General features: G+C 51.6%; 1 protein-coding gene across 5 annotated transcripts in view; it reads left to right on the forward strand.

Moving 5' to 3' along the window:
- The window catches only part of MYO18A (myosin XVIIIA), a 199,789-nt gene that overhangs the window by 152,419 nt on the left and 32,370 nt on the right, over positions 1–15,000 (forward strand). For all 5 annotated transcript variants that reach the window (XM_039319030.1, XM_039319032.1, XM_039319033.1 and 2 more), the window contains 6 exons: positions 4,970–5,074; positions 5,363–5,509; positions 9,114–9,227; positions 10,814–10,930; positions 13,195–13,278; positions 13,370–13,507. In XM_039319030.1, the coding sequence (XP_039174964.1) occupies positions 4,970–5,074; positions 5,363–5,509; positions 9,114–9,227; positions 10,814–10,930; positions 13,195–13,278; positions 13,370–13,507 (705 nt within the window). The remainder of the gene's footprint in view (positions 1–4,969; positions 5,075–5,362; positions 5,510–9,113; positions 9,228–10,813; positions 10,931–13,194; positions 13,279–13,369; positions 13,508–15,000) is intronic.

The raw sequence follows: 15,000 nt of genomic DNA on the forward strand, positions 1-15,000 counted from the left end.
CAGCATCCCCGGGGTCACCTGATCAAAAATGAGAGGCGTGGCAACTGACTCGTATTTACGACAGTCGCAATGTCCCGGGGAGGGTCACGTGATTCCCCTTTTGCGACCACCTCAGAAGGTCGTAAAGTGAGGCAATACTTAACAAATGTCTCGCTTAGCAACATAAATTTTGGGCTCAATTGTGTTCGTAAATTGAGGATTGTGTACATAGGATAAGGATGTCCAAACTTGGGGATTTTAAGACTTGTGGACTTCAACTTCCAGAATTCCTCAGCCAGCGTGCCTGGCTGAGGTATTCTGGGAGTTGAAGTCCACAAGTCATCAAGGGGCCAAGTTGGAAGACCCCTGTCTTAAAGCCTCCTGGCTGAGGAATTCTGGGAGTTGAAGTCCACAAGTCATCAAAGCGCCAAGTTGGAAGAGCCCTGTCTTAAATCTAACAAACAAAATGGAGGCTGGCTGAGGAATTCTGGGAGTTGAAGTCCACCAGTCATCAAAGCGCCACGTTGGAAGACCCCTGTCTTAAAGCCTCCTGGCTGAGGAATTCTGGGAGTTGAAGTCCCCATGTCATCAAAGGGCCAAGTTGGAAGAGCCCTGTCTTAAATCTAACAAACAAAATGGAGGCTGGCTGAGGAATTCTGGGAGTTGAAGTCCACCAGTCATGAAAGGGCCACGTTGGAAGAGCCCTGTCTTAAAGCCTCCTGGCTGAGGAATTCTGGGAGTTGAAGTCCACAAGTCATCAAAGCGCCAAGTTGGAAGGGCCCTGTCTTAAATCTAACAAACAAAATGGAGGCTGGCTGAGGAATTCTGGGAGTTGAAGTCCACAAGTCCTAAAAGGGCCATGTTGGAAGACCCCTGGCTTTAGGGTCTCTTGCTCAAGCCGGGGGTTGGACTAGAAGACCTCTGAGATCCCTTTCAACTCTGTAATTCTATGTTCTACGACAGTGGTTCTCAACCTTTCTAATGCCGCGACCCCATAATACAGTTCCTCATGTTGTGGTGACCCCCAACCACTTATACATCACCGGGTGCCAGGGGCGTGGCCAAAGAAAAGGGGGGAAAAATGGCGGACAGCCTTGTTTGGCGACCCCCGTGAAATGGTCGTTCGACCCCAAATGGGGTCCCGACCCACAGGTTGAGAACCACTGTTCTACGAAAGAAGAAAGGCTGCAAGGCAAACCAGGATCAAAACTAGCCAGCCACAAGCCTTGTCACGCAGAAGTGCATGTCTCTGCTACAAACGGGGGGGGGGTGTTCCCTGTCTCCCCGATACGGAGGGTCTTCAGGGGTCGAAAAACATCTGGGAATGCTCCTTGAGAAATGAAAGTTGATTGGACATTGTGGGGAGAGGGCCCACAAGGGGGGGGTGTTCTGTCACCACAAACCCAGGATTAAACCTCTTTTATTCCAAAAGCTGGTTTAGCTGCGGGAGGATATTTTCAAAACAAGGTTAGCTTCTGTTTGTTGATGGAGCGGAGACTTCCGGCTTTGTCCCTGGGCAACGCTTAAAAGGCAAATTTGTTTTGCATTCTTAAGTTAGATTAATTAATTGCTTGATATACATATGATTAACTAATTAAAATGCTCTCTAATCAGCTGACAGCCGGAGAATAATGTCTTTATTGCTTGGCCACGTGGTGCTTTTCTTTCAGGGGAAATGTGATGGAGGAATTAATACTCTCCAGGCTGGGACGTCTTGCTGGCAATTCTTTCCCCCCCTTTTTTTTTAAATGTTCAGATTTGGGAATTGGGGAATTAAAACAGGACTGGGGGGGGGGCCCTAGTAAAAAAAAGCTAAGGAAAGCAGGAAGAAAGGAAAATGGGGTGCTTCAAATAGGATAGGTCAAAACACACAGTCCCCCTAATTTAATCCATCAATGATGAAGGCGCCTGGCTAGAAACCAGGAGACGGTGAGTTCTAGTTCCGCCTTAGGCCTGAAAGCCAGCTAGATGACTTTGGGCCAATCACCAGGAGACGGTGAGTTCTAGTTCCCCCTTAATTACCAAAGCTGGCTGGGTGACTTTGGGCCAATCACCAGGCAGCTGTGTTCTAGTTCCCCCTTAATTACAAAAGCTGGCTGGGTGACTTTGGGCCAGTCACCAGGAGGCTGTGAGTTCTAGTCCCGCCTTAGGCATGAAAGCTGGCTGGGTGACTTTGGGCCAGTCACCAGGAGGCTATGAGTTCTAGTTCGCCCTTAATTACAAAAGCTGGCTGGGTGACTTTGGGCCAATCACCAGGCGGCTGTGAGTTCTAGTCCCACCTTAGGCATGAAAGCTGGCTGGGTGACTTTGGGCCAGTCACCAGGTGGCTGTGAGTTCTAGTTCCCCCTTAATTACAAAAGCTGCCTAGGTGACTTCAGGCCAGTCACCAGGAGGATGTGAGTTCTAGTCCTGCCTTAGGTACGAAAGCTGGCTGGGTGACTTTGGGCCAATCACCAGGCGGCTGCGAGTTCTAGTTCCCCCTTAATTACAAAAGCTGTCTGGGTGACTTTGGACCAGTCACCAGGAGGCTGTGAGTTCTAGTTCCCCCTTAATTACAAAAGCCGGCTGGGTGACTTTGGGCCAATCACCAGGAGGCTGTGAGTTCTAGTTCCCCCTTAATTACAAAAGCCAGCTGGGTGACTTTGGGCCAATCACCAGGAGGCGTGTGAGTTCTAGTCTTGCCTTAGGCTGCAAAGCCACCTGGTTGTCTTTGGGCCGGTTGCTCTTTCTGGACCCGGCCTACCTTATAGGGTTGTTGTTAGAGGAAAATAGGAGGAAGAGGGAGCATTATGGATGTTCACTGTCTTGAGTTACTTATAAAAACCACCCAAAGCCCTTCCTCGTGGGAGGTGGGCAGAAACAGGAAATGCAAAGAAATAAAATTAAAGGTGAGGGGTTGAAATCCACAAGTCATCAAAGGGCCAAGTTGGAAGACCCGTCTTAAAGCATCCTGGCTGAGGAATTCTGGGAGTTGAAGTCCATAAGTCATAAAAGGCCCAGTTGGAAGACCCCTGTCTTAAAGCATCCTGGCTGAGGAATTCTGGGAGTTGAAGTCCTCAAGTCATCAAAGGACCAAGTTGGAAGACCCGTCTTAAAGCATCCTGGCTGAGGAATTCTGGGAGTTGAAGTCCATAAGTCATAAAAGGCCCAGTTGGAAGACCCCTGTCTTAAAGCATCCTGGCTGAGGAATTCTGGGAGTTGAAGTCCTCAAGTCATCAAAGGGCCAAGTTGGAAGGCCCCTGTCTTAAATCTAACAAACAAAATGGAGGCTGGCTGAGGAATTCTGGGAATTGAAGGCCACCAGTCATCAAAGGGCCAAGTTGAAAGACCCCTGTCTTAAAGCTCCTGGCTGAGGAATTCTGGGAGTTGAAGTCCACCAGTCACAAAAGGGCCAAGCTGGAAGACCTCTGCTTGTGGACTTCAACACTATTGGACTTCAACTCATACTGGTTGGGGCCTTATATGACCACGCAGGTGTTCGATTAAGGCTAAACTAAAGGAAATAGATAACGCTCAGATACTAAAAAGATCATTATATTTAGAAAGATACGATTTATAAGTAAGAGGGTCTGCTTTTCTATGAGATGGGAAACATGAAAACAACAAGATGAGTTTTAATAAGGGGAGCTTTTACTCTCCTTAATGCAATTAACTTGGAGGAAATCATAACCTATAAAGACGTTTTGAATGCCGAAGGGAAAACAAAACTGAAAGAAGCGGGCTTAACAAGGTGATCGTAACTGAAAATATAACTAGATAGAAAAGATGTTATAAATTGGAACTATTTTCAGTGGATATAATATTAGAAAACATGACAAATAAGCATTAGTTAACGGCGTGTGTATGTATGTTGCGTGTATTAACAGCACTAAGAATTGCATTTGTGGAGGGTTTGAAAAGTGAAGAGACGTGATCTGAAAAAAAAAAAGAGAGGATTAAGAAAATGCCAGAATGTGTAGAAACCGACAGAGCGATATTGAAGAACAAAGAAAAAAGAAGATAGGGAATCATTTTAATACATATTTTTAAGTAAAAAAAAAAAAACAAACGAACCCAGACAACACGTCGTCTGCCAAGCACTTGTGAGGCGTAAAAATAGAAAACCAATACAATTTTGTAAAAATAAAAAGCAAACAAACAAACAAACATACAACTGGGTCGGTTTTACGACCGTTACGACTTCCGACAGTTGACGGGCAGGCTGAGTGACAGTTGAAACTCAAGGAACCTCCGTGCTTTCCGATCCCGGCCGTCAGCATTTCTAGATCTTTTGGAAGCCGTCAATTTAAGTGCCCCCTCTGGGCTCGTCCACCGCCCCCCCCCCATTGCCAGACCCTTCCATTTGGTTCCTACCTCGCTGAGGAATTCTGGGAGTTGAAGTCCACCAGTCATCAAGGGGCCAAGCTGGAAGACCCCTGTCTTAAAGCCTCCTGACTGAGGAATTCTGGGAGTTGAAGTCTACCAGTCCTAAAAGGGCCAAGCTGGAAGACCCCTGTCTTAAAGCCTCCTGGCTGAGGAATTCTGGGAGTTGAAGTCCACCAGTCATCAAAGGGCCAAGTTGGAAGAGCCCTGCTTGTGGACTTCAACTCCCAGAATTCCTCAGCCAGCGTGCCTGGCTGAGGAATTCTGGGAGTTGAAGTCCACCAGTCCTAAAAGGGCCAAGCTGGAAGACCCCTGTCTTAAAGCCTCCTGGCTGAGGAATTCTGGGAGTTGAAGTCCACCAGTCATCAAAGGGCCAAGCTGGAAGACTCATGCTTGTGGACTTCAACTCCCAGGTGATGTGGCCATTCCTCGCCCTGTCCTCCTTCCTGCTTTCTCAGGTGACCCCCCCCCCACAGGTGTATGTAGATCTGGGCTAGGGGCTCTGACAGGTGCGACGCTAGAAAAGGGGTCCCTCGACTCCAGCCAAGGGAGACTGGCCGAAGGGCCTGGCCAGAGACCACCGGCCAGGCTCCACCTATCCTGACCTGCCTCTCTCTGCCCCCCACAGCTGAAGCAGCTGGAGCTGCAGCTGGAAGAGGCCTACGAGGAGAAGCAGAAGGTGCTGCGGGAGAAGAGAGAGCTGGAGAGCAAGCTGGTGGCCGCCAGCGACCAGGTACCCCCTTGTCCGAGACCCTCACGGTGGGGAGTTCAAACCGGCAACTCCATTGCTTGGTGCCTGTTCTACAGGAAATCTTCCTAAACCGGCAGCTTTCCACTGGGAAAGACTAGACCAGGCTCATTCGGGGAGGTGCCCGCTTGTGATAACGCAGCAATTCCAGGCTAGTTCCCCGTTTGACCCCGTCCTCCGGAGTGGGACGGTTGCTCTCCAGCCTCCTCCGCCCGGGAGGCGGCCGAGGCTGCAGGTCTCCCGCCACTCCCCTGCTTCCTTCCCTCCTTCCAGGTCAGCCAGCGGGACTTTGAAGCGGAGAAGCGGCTACGGAAGGACCTCAAGCGCACCAAGGCCCTCTTGGCGGACGCGCAGGTCATGCTGGACCACCTGAAGAACAACGCGCCCAGCAAGCGGGAGATCGCCCAGCTGAAGAACCAGGTGAGGGGGACCCCGGCTTGGCACTCGGAAGCAGTGGGGGGGGGTGTCTAGGGCAATGATGGCGAACCTTTGAGAGCAGTGGTTCTCAACCTTTCTAATGCCGCGACCCCATAATACAGTTCCCCATGTTGTGGTGACCCCCAACCACTTATACATCACCGGGTGCCAGGGGCGTAGCCAAAGAAGAGGGGGAAAAATGGCGGACAGCCTTGTTTGGCGACCCCCGTGAAATGGTCGTTCGACCCCAAATGGGGTCCCGACCCACAGGTTGAGAACCACTGTTTTAGAGACCCAAGTGCCCAAACTGCAACGCAAAACCCACTTATTTATCGCCGGGTGCCAGGGGGGCGTGGCCCACTGGGTGGTTGTGGCTGTGGTGGTCGTGGCAGATTGGGTGGGTGTGGCCAAGGTGGGCGTGATCACCTCGATGTTGCTGATGAGGAGGGACACCTGTGGGGGCCGGGCAGGGTTGGGGGAGATCCAGAGGGTCTCTGGCAGGTGGGGCGGTGGGCAGGAGGCTCATCCTATGGGATAAGGCGAGAGCAGGGCAGGGGTGCCATTATCACAGGGCAGGAGGGGGCAGGGGCCAGGGCGGTTGCTGCCTGACACCATCGGCCCCCGCACACAGAGGCCAGCGAGCGCATGGGGGCTGGGATGCATCCGGCCATGTGTGACCTCGGCAAGTTAGCGGGCGGCTGGTTGAAGAGGGACGGTTGCCATCTCAGGGGCATGGTACGCGTGCCCACAGAGAGGGCTCTGAGTGCCACCTCTGGCACGCCTGCCATAGGTTCACCACCACTGGTCTAAATGCCCAAAGGGGCATTTCCACCAGGCAACCGGACTTTCTGGGGTTCCTTCTTCGAAAACCTTTCGCTTCTCCTCCCAAAAGCTTCTTCGGTTCTTCGGAGAGAGAGGGGAGAGCGGAGGAGAAGAAAAAGAGAGGAAAGGGGAGGGAGAGGGGAAAGGGGGGAAGGAGGAAGGGAAGGAAGGGAGAAGGGAGGGAAGAAGAGAAAGGGAGGCAGGAAGGAACAAGGGAGGGAGGGAGGGAGGACAGAGGGAGGGAGGGAGGAAGGGAGAAAGGGAAGAGGAAGGAAGGGAGGGAGGGAGAAGGGAGGGAAGAAGGGAGACAGGAAGAAACAGAAGGGAGGAAGGGAGAAGGGAGAGAGGGAAGGAGAGAGCGGGAAGAAGGAAGGAAGTAGAAGAGGAAGGAACAGAAGGAAGGAAGGGAGAAGGAAGGGAAGAGGAAGAAGGGGGACAGGAAGAAACAGAAGGAAGGGAGGAAGGGAGAAGGGAGGGAGGGATGAAGAGAGAGCAGGAAGAAGGAAGATAGGGGAAGGCAGGAAGGAACAGAAGGAAGGAAGGGAGAAGGAAGGGAAGAAGGGAGACAGGAAGAAACAAAGGAGGAAGGGAGAAGGGAGAGAGGCAAGGAGAGAGAGCGGGAAGAAGGAAGGAAGTGGAAGGCAGGAAGGAACAGAAGGAAGGAAGGGAGAAGGAAGGGAAGGAGACAGGAAGAAACAAGGAAGGGAGGAAGGGAGAAGGGAGGGAGGGAAGGAGAGAGTGGGAAGAAGGAAGGAAGGGGAAGGCAGGAAGGAACAGAAGGAAGGAAGGGAGAAGGAAGGGAAGGAGACAGGAAGAAACAAGGAAGGGAGGAAGGGAGAAGGGAGGGAGGGAAGGAGAGAGTGGGAAGAAGGAAGGAAGTGGAAGGCAGGAAGGAACAGAAGGAAGGAAGGGAGAAGGAAGGGAAGGAGACAGGAAGAAACAAGGAAGGGAGGAAGGGAGAAGGGAGGGAGGGAAGGAGAGAGAGCGGGAAGAAGGAAGGAAGTGGAAGGCAGGAAGGAACAGAAGGAAGGAAGGGAGAAGGAAGGGAAGGAGACAGGAAGAAACAGAAGGAAGGGAGGAAGGGAGAAGGGAGGGAGGGAAGGAGAGAGGAGCGGGAAGAAGGAAGGAAGGGAAGGCAGGAAGGAACAGAAGGAAGGAAGGGAGAAGGAAGGGAAGGAGACAGGAAGAAACAAGGAAGGAGGAAGGGAGAAGGGAGGGAGGGAAGGAGAGAGTGGGAAGAAGGAAGGAAGTGGAAGGCAGGAAGGAACAGAAGGAAGGAAGGGAGAAGGAAGGGAAGGAGACAGGAAGAAACAGAAGGAAGGGAGGAAGGGAGAAGGGAGGGAGGGAAGGAGAGAGAGCGGGAAGAAGGAAGGAAGGGGAAGGCAGGAAGGAACAGAAGGAAGGAAGGGAGAAGGAAGGGAAGAAGGGAGACAGGAAGAAACAAAGGAGGAAGGGAGAAGGGAGGGAGGGAAGGAGAGAGTGGGAAGAAGGAAGGAAGGGGAAGGCAGGAAGGAACAGAAGGAAGGAAGGGAGAAGGAAGGGAAGGAGACAGGAAGAAACAAGGAAGGGAGGAAGGGAGAAGGGAGGGAGGGAAGGAGAGAGTGGGAAGAAGGAAGGAAGTGGAAGGCAGGAAGGAACAGAAGGAAGGAAGGGAGAAGGAAGGGAAGGAGACAGGAAGAAACAGAAGGAAGGGAGGAAGGGAGAAGGGAGAGAGGCAAGGAGAGAGAGCGGGAAGAAGGAAGGAAGTGGAAGGCAGGAAGGAACAGAAGGAAGGAAGGGAGAAGGAAGGGAAGGAGACAGGAAGAAACAAGGAAGGGAGGAAGGGAGAAGGGAGGGAGGGAAGGAGAGAGTGGGAAGAAGGAAGGAAGTGGAAGGCAGGAAGGAACAGAAGGAAGGAAGGGAGAAGGAAGGGAAGGAGACAGGAAGAAACAGAAGGAAGGGAGGAAGGGAGAAGGGAGGGAGGGAAGGAGAGAGAGCGGGAAGAAGGAAGGAAGGGGAAGGCAGGAAGGAACAGAAGGAAGGAAGGGAGAAGGAAGGGAAGGAGACAGGAAGAAACAGAAGGAAGGGAGGAAGGGAGAAGGGAGGGAGGGAAGGAGAGAGTGGGAAGAAGGAAGGAAGGGGAAGGCAGGAAGGAACAGAAGGAAGGAAGGGAGAAGGAAGGGAAGGAGACAGGAAGAAACAGAAGGAAGGGAGGAAGGGAGAAGGGAGGGAGGGAAGGAGAGAGAGTGGGAAGAAGGAAGGAAGGGGAAGGCAGGAAGGAACAGAAGGAAGGAAGGGAGAAGAAGGGAAGAGGAAGAAGGGAGACAGGAAGAAACAGAAGGAAGGGAGAAGGGAGGGAGGGAAGGAGAGAGAGCGGGAAGAAGGAAGTGGAAGGCAGGAAGGAACAGAAGAGAGAAGGAAGGGAAGAGGAAGAAGGGAGACAGGAAGAAACAAGGAAGGAAGGGAGAAGGAAGGGAAGAGGAAGAAGGGAGACAGGAAGAAACAGAAGGAAGGGAGAAGGAAGGGAGGGAGGGGAGAGAGCGGGAAAAAGGAAGGAAGTGAAAGGCAGGAAGGAAGAGGAAGGAGAAAGGAAGGGACTGAAGTACTGAAGAAGCTTCTTAGATGAGAAGCGAAACATTTTCGAGGGGGGAAAAAACCCCCCTAAGAAACTCCAGTTGCCTTTCTGGAAAAGGCCTCTTTGCGCTCCGCTCCGGAAGACCATCGACCCTCAGCCTGGAATAGTTGGGGGAGGGTCTCCAGGCCACGGCCCCCTTGACCGGCCCTTCCCCCCCCCTCTTCCCCACAGCTGGAAGAGTCGGAGTTCACCTGCTCGGCCGCCGTCAAAGCCCGCAAATCCATGGAGGTGGAGATTGAGGACTTGCACCTGCAGATCGAGGACTTCTCCAAAGCGAAAGGAGCGGTAGGCCAAAGCCTGTCCCGGACTCAGTTTCCCCTGTGGAATTGGGGGGGGGGGTGGCCCGCAGAGGCCGGCGAGCATCTCCCTGCTTCGAAATCCATTTTCCCTGCTAAGGTGGATCTCGCTGAGGCCACCCTTAGTCCCTTTCCTTGTCCCAGAAGTTCCCGACGTAAACTTCATTTTACTAAATGTTCCTTTTAATGAAAATTTTTTTAAAAAAGAAGAGAGGATTAATTAGGAGACATCAAAGCTTCGGGCTAATTGGCAGACTCAGCGATCCAGTTTTGGAGCTGTGCCCGGAGAAGCAAAAAAATAAAAATAAAAATAAAAGGGCTTTTTTCAGGATGCAGGAAGGACGCCAGTAAACCGGCCCCACGGCTTCCCCAAATGCCACAACTGCTTTCCTGGCCACTTTTGGGCCGGTCTCGGCAAGTGGGATGTCTTCCCCCCAAAATTGGGGGCACCAGGCCGGTGGGCAAGACCCCCTTCCGGGAGACCCAGAGGACGGGGGGGGGGCAGACCTCACGTCCCAGGGTGGGATTTATTGATCGTTCGCATTCCGTTTCGAACAACAACAACAACAAAAAAACTCACAAGAGATTACAAAATGCAAAATGTGAAATACAGGCAGTCCTCGACTTAACGACGGTTCATTTACTGACCGGTCGAAGGAATGCTCCGACACTGGAAGTTTTTAAGAAGAGACTGGACAGGGTTTCCTGCCAGGGCAGGGGGTTGGACTAGATGACCTCCAAGGTCCCTTCCCACTTTATTGTTATTATTAACAACCTGCCTCCAGAAGTGGTGAATGCTCCAACACAGGAAGTTTTTAACAAGAGACTGGACAGCCATTTGTCTGAAACAGTATAGGGTTTCCTGCCTGGGCAGGGGGTTGGACTAGATGACCTCCAAGGTCCCTTCCAACGTTATTATTATTATAACAACCTGCCTCCAGAAGTTGTGAATGTTGCAACACTGGAAGTCTCTAAGAAGAGACTGGGCAGCCATTTGTCCGACATGGTATAGGTTTCCTGCCTGAGCGGGGGGTTGGACTAGATGACCTCCAAGGTCCCTTCTGACTTTTTTATTATTATTATTATTATTATTATAACAACGGCCCTGGAGAAAGCGACTTAGGGCTGTATTTCACACTGGCCACCATCGCAGCATCCCCATGTGCTCAAAATTCAGACGCTCGGCCGCCGACTCATATTTATGACGGTCACAGCGTCCTGGGGGTGAGGGGCTGTTGCGTGATCCCCTTTTGCGTCCTCCCGACAGGCGGGGCGGAGCCGGATTCGCTTAACGACCTGCGTGACTAAGTTAAAGCAGTGCAGCGACTCACCTAAGCGCGGTGGCGAGAATGGTCGTAAAACGGGGCAGTTAGCACCTGCCTCGCTTAGTGACTGAAATTTGGGGCTCGGTGGTGGCCATCTCCTGGGTGTCAAACCCGAGAGAAGCAGAGGCGGATACGGGGGTCCCCCGCAGGGCCAGTTCCCCCTCCCTCGAGGCCTGGGACCCCCCTCCCGAAGCCCTCCTGGGGGGGGACGGGGGTCTGAAGTCTCCCCCCTCCCCCCCTCCCTCCCCAGCTGGAGGAGCAGCTGAGCCGTTTGCAGCGGGAGAAGAACGAGGTCCAGAGCCGGCTGGAGGAAGACCAGGAGGACATGAACGAGCTGATGAAGAAGCACAAGGCGGCCGTGGCCCAGGTGGGTCCAAAGGCGCCCCCTTGCCTGCCCCCCCCCCGCACCCCTCCCACGCTTTGCCCGGAAGGGGGGGCAGTCAGGGTCAAGGGTGGGAATCGGGGATGCGTGGTTGAAGGGGCCCTTCGTTGGGTGGCCTTTGTTCCCATGGGGTTGGGATGCTTCTCTTCCTTCCTTCCTTCCTTCCTTCCTTCCTTCCTTCCTTCCTTCCTTCCTTCCTTCCTTTCCTTCCTTCCTTCCATCTTCTTCCCTCCCTCCCTCTCTCTTTCTGTCTCTCTCCAGGTTGGGGTCTGGCTGGACAGAAGCTCCGGTGCAGATAGTGGGTGTCCTTTCTTTCTTTCTTTCTTTCTTTCTTTCTTTCTTTCTTTCTTTCTTTCTTTCTTTCTTTCTTTCTTTTTCTTTCTGTCTTTCTCTTTCTGTCTTTCTTTCCTCTCCCTTTCTTTTTTCTATCTCCCTTCCTTCCCTTCTTTCCTTCTCTCCCTCCCTCCCTCCCTCCCTCCCTTCTTTCCTCCCTCTCTCCCTCCGTTTCCCTCCCTCTCTCCCTCCCTGTTTTCCTCTTTCTTTCTTACTTTCCTTTCTTTCTTTCTTTCTTTCTTTCTTTCTTTCTTTCTTTCTTTCTTTCTTTCTTTCTTTCTTTCTTTTTCTTTCTTTCCTCTCCCCTTCTTTCTTTCTATCTCCTTCCTTCCCTTCTTTCCTTCCCTCCTTCCCTCCCTTCCTCCCTCCCTCCCTGCTTCCCTCTTTCTTTCTTTCTTTCTTTCTTTCTTTCTTTCTTTCTTTCTTTCTTTCTGTCTTTTTCTTTCTTTCTGTCTTTCTTTTTCTTTTTTTCTTTCTGTCTTTTTCTTTCTGTCTTTCTTTCTTTCCTCTCCCTTTCTTTTTTCTATCTCCCTTCCTTCCCTTCTTTCCTTCCCTCCCTCCCTCCCTCTCTCCCTCCCTGTTTCCCTCTTTCTTTCTTACTTTCTTTCTTTCTTTCTTTCTTTCTTTCTGTCTTTCTTTTTCTTTCTTTCTTTCCTCTCCCCTTCTTTCTATCTCCTTCCTTCCCTTCTTTCCTTCCCTCCTTCCCTCCCTTCCTTCCTTCCTCCCTCCCTCCCTGCTTCCCTCCTTTCTTTCTTTCTTTCTTTCTTTCTTTCTTTCTTTCTTTCTTTCTTTCTTTCTTTCTTTCTGTCTTTTTCTTTCTGTCTTTCTTTTTCTTTTTTCTTTTTGTCTGTCTTTTTCTTTCTTCCTCTGTCTTTCTCTCTTTCTTTCTGTCTTTTTTTCTTTCCTCTCCCCTTCTTTCTTTCTATCTCTCTTCCCTTCCTTCCTTCCTTCCCTCCTTCCCTCTCTCCCTTCCTTCCTTCCTCCCTCCCTATTTCTTTCTTTCTTTCTTTCTTTCTTTCTTTCTTTCTTTCTTTCTTTCTTTCTTTCTTTCTTTCCTCTCCCCTTCTTTCTTTCTATCTCCCTCCCCTCCTCCTCTCCTCTCCTTCCATCCACCCTCCTTCCCTCCCTCCCTCCTTCCTTCTTTCTTTCTAAGTGGTCAACACTTCTTAAATCTTTGCAGGCCTGAGAATTTCCCTGCCTTGACTCTGTTCCTTTCCTTTCAGTGGGGCTGAGCACAAACCGCCCCCTCCGCCCCCTTATCCAACCAGGCCTAGTGGGGTCCCCCTGGGGCTTCGGCTGCTTGTTGGTGGGAGGTCAACCAGTGGAGGGGAGGTGGGGAGGGATGGGGGGAGAGAGGGGGGGAGAGAGAGAGGGAGGGAGGAAGGGAAGAAAGGAAGAAAGAAAAGAAAGAGAAAGAAAGATAGATGAGGGAAGGAAGAGAGGGAGGGAAAAAGGGAAGGAAATGAACTAAAAAAAAGAAAAGAAAGAAAGGGAGGGAGGGAAGGAAGGAAGAAAAGAAAGAAAGAAAGATGAGGGAAGGAAGGGAGGAAAGAAGGGAAGAAAAGAAAGAAAAAAGAAATAAGAGAAAGGGAGAGAGGGAAAAAAAGAAAGAAAGATGAGGGAAGGAAAGGAGGGAAGAAGGGAAGGAAATGAAATGAAAGAAAAGAAAGGAAGAAAGGGAGGGAGGGAAGAAAGAGAAAGAAAGAAAGAAAGGAAGGAAGGAAGGAAGGAAGCAGGGAGGGAGGGAGGAAGGAAAGAAGGGAAGGAAGGGAGATAGAAAGAAAGAAAGAAAGAAAGAAAGAAAGAAAGAAAGAAAGAGTCTCAGAGGGTGGGGAGGCAGGAACCAGATGTGGGGTGTGTGTGAGGGGTGTCCCCCCTTCCCTGGAGATCACCCTCTCCTCCTCCCCCCCCCCCAGGCCTCACGGGACCTGGGCCAGATCAACGATCTGCAGTCGCAACTGGAGGACACCCAGAAGGAGAAGCAGGAGCTGCAGGAGAAGGTATTTCTCGAACTGGGGGGCACAAGTGGGGGGCAGCCTCTCCAGACCCCCCCCCCGTAGCCCCCCTAAGCAATCCCCCCTTCCTCCCCAGCTGCAAGCCCTGCAGAGTCAGGTGGAATTCCTGGAGCAGACCATGGTGGACAAGTCCTTGGTCAGCCGGCAGGAGGCCAAGATCCGGGAGCTGGAGACCCGCCTTGAGTTTGAGAGGACCCAAGTGAAGCGCCTCGAGGTAAGGGGAACGGGGCAGGGGAGACCCCCCCCCCTCCCAAACAGGCACCCTCCCGCCTCCCAAACAGGCTCACCTTGGCAGACAAAGGGAAACTACACCCAGGAGAGAAGCAACCCAGATTATTGGGGGCAATGTAAATATATATATATATATACATTGCTTACTGGTGTACACCGCTTAGAGAGTGCTTGCACTTAAAGCGGTATATAAGTCTCATAAATAAATAAATAAACCTGGAACTCAGGAGGAATTTCCTGACAGTGAGGACAATTAACCAGTGGAACTCCTTGCCACCAGAAGCTGTGGCTGCTCCAACACTGGGAGGTTTTCAAGAAGAGACTGGACAGCCATTTGTCTGACAAGGTCTAAGCCGGGGATAGGCAATCTTGCCCCTTTTATGACTCTGGGACTTCAACTCCCAGAATTCCTGAGCCAGCATGAGGGAAACTTTGGCCCCTTCGTGACTCGTGGACTTCAACTCCCAGAATTCCTCAGCCAGCATGGGGGAACTATGGCCCCTCATGACTGGTGGACTTCAACTCCCAGAATTCCTGAGCCAGCATGAGGGAAACTTTGGCCCCTTCATGACTCGTGGACTTCAACTCCCAGAATTCCTGAGCCAGCATGGGGGAACTATGGCCCCTTCATGACTGGTGGACTTCAACTCCCAGAATTCCTGAGCCAGCATGAGGGAAACTTTGGCCCCTTCATGACTCGTGGACTTCAACTCCCAGAATTCCTCAGCCAGCATGGGGGAACTATGGCCCCTCATGACTGGTGGACTTCAACTCCCAGAATTCCTGAGCGAGCATGAGGGAACTATGGCCCCTTCATGACTCGTGGACTTCAACTCCCAGAATTCCTCAGCCAGCATGGGGGAACTATGGCCCCTCATGACTGGTGGACTTCAACTCCCAGAATTCCTGAGTGAGCATGGGGGAAATATGGCCCCTTCATTACTCATAGACTTCAACTCCCAGAATTCCTGAGCCAGCATGGGGGAACTGTGGCCCCTTCATGACTGGTGGACTTCAACTCCCAGAATTCCTGAGCCAGCATGGGGGAACTATGGCCCCTTCATGACTCGTGCACTTCAACTCCCAGAATTCCTGAGCCAGCATGGGGGAACTATGCCCCCCTCATGACTCGTGGACTTCAACTCCCAGAATTCCTGAGCCAGCACGGCTCAGCTTGGAAACCTCTCCCTTTCCCCTCAGCATGGCTGGCTCAGGAATTCTGGGAGTTGAAGTCCACGAATCATAAAAGAGCCAAGGTTGCCTACCCTTGGTATAGGCCTTCCTGCCTGAGCAGGTGGCTGGATTAGATGACCTCCAAGGACCCTTCCAACTCTATATTTATTATTATTGGAGATAAATTTCTATTCAACGAATGTCCCTCCATCTCTGCCCAGAAAAAGGGAATCTCATCCAGGGCCAGGGGTCTTAAGACCCTCTCTGGCTTCTGACAAGCCCGTCTTAAAAATACAGGTGGTC

This window comes from Crotalus tigris, unplaced genomic scaffold (assembly GCF_016545835.1).
Source record: "Crotalus tigris isolate CLP2741 ecotype Arizona unplaced genomic scaffold, ASM1654583v1 scf7180000021948.665609621:419813, whole genome shotgun sequence".
Classification (NCBI taxonomy): Eukaryota; Metazoa; Chordata; class Lepidosauria; order Squamata; family Viperidae; genus Crotalus; species Crotalus tigris.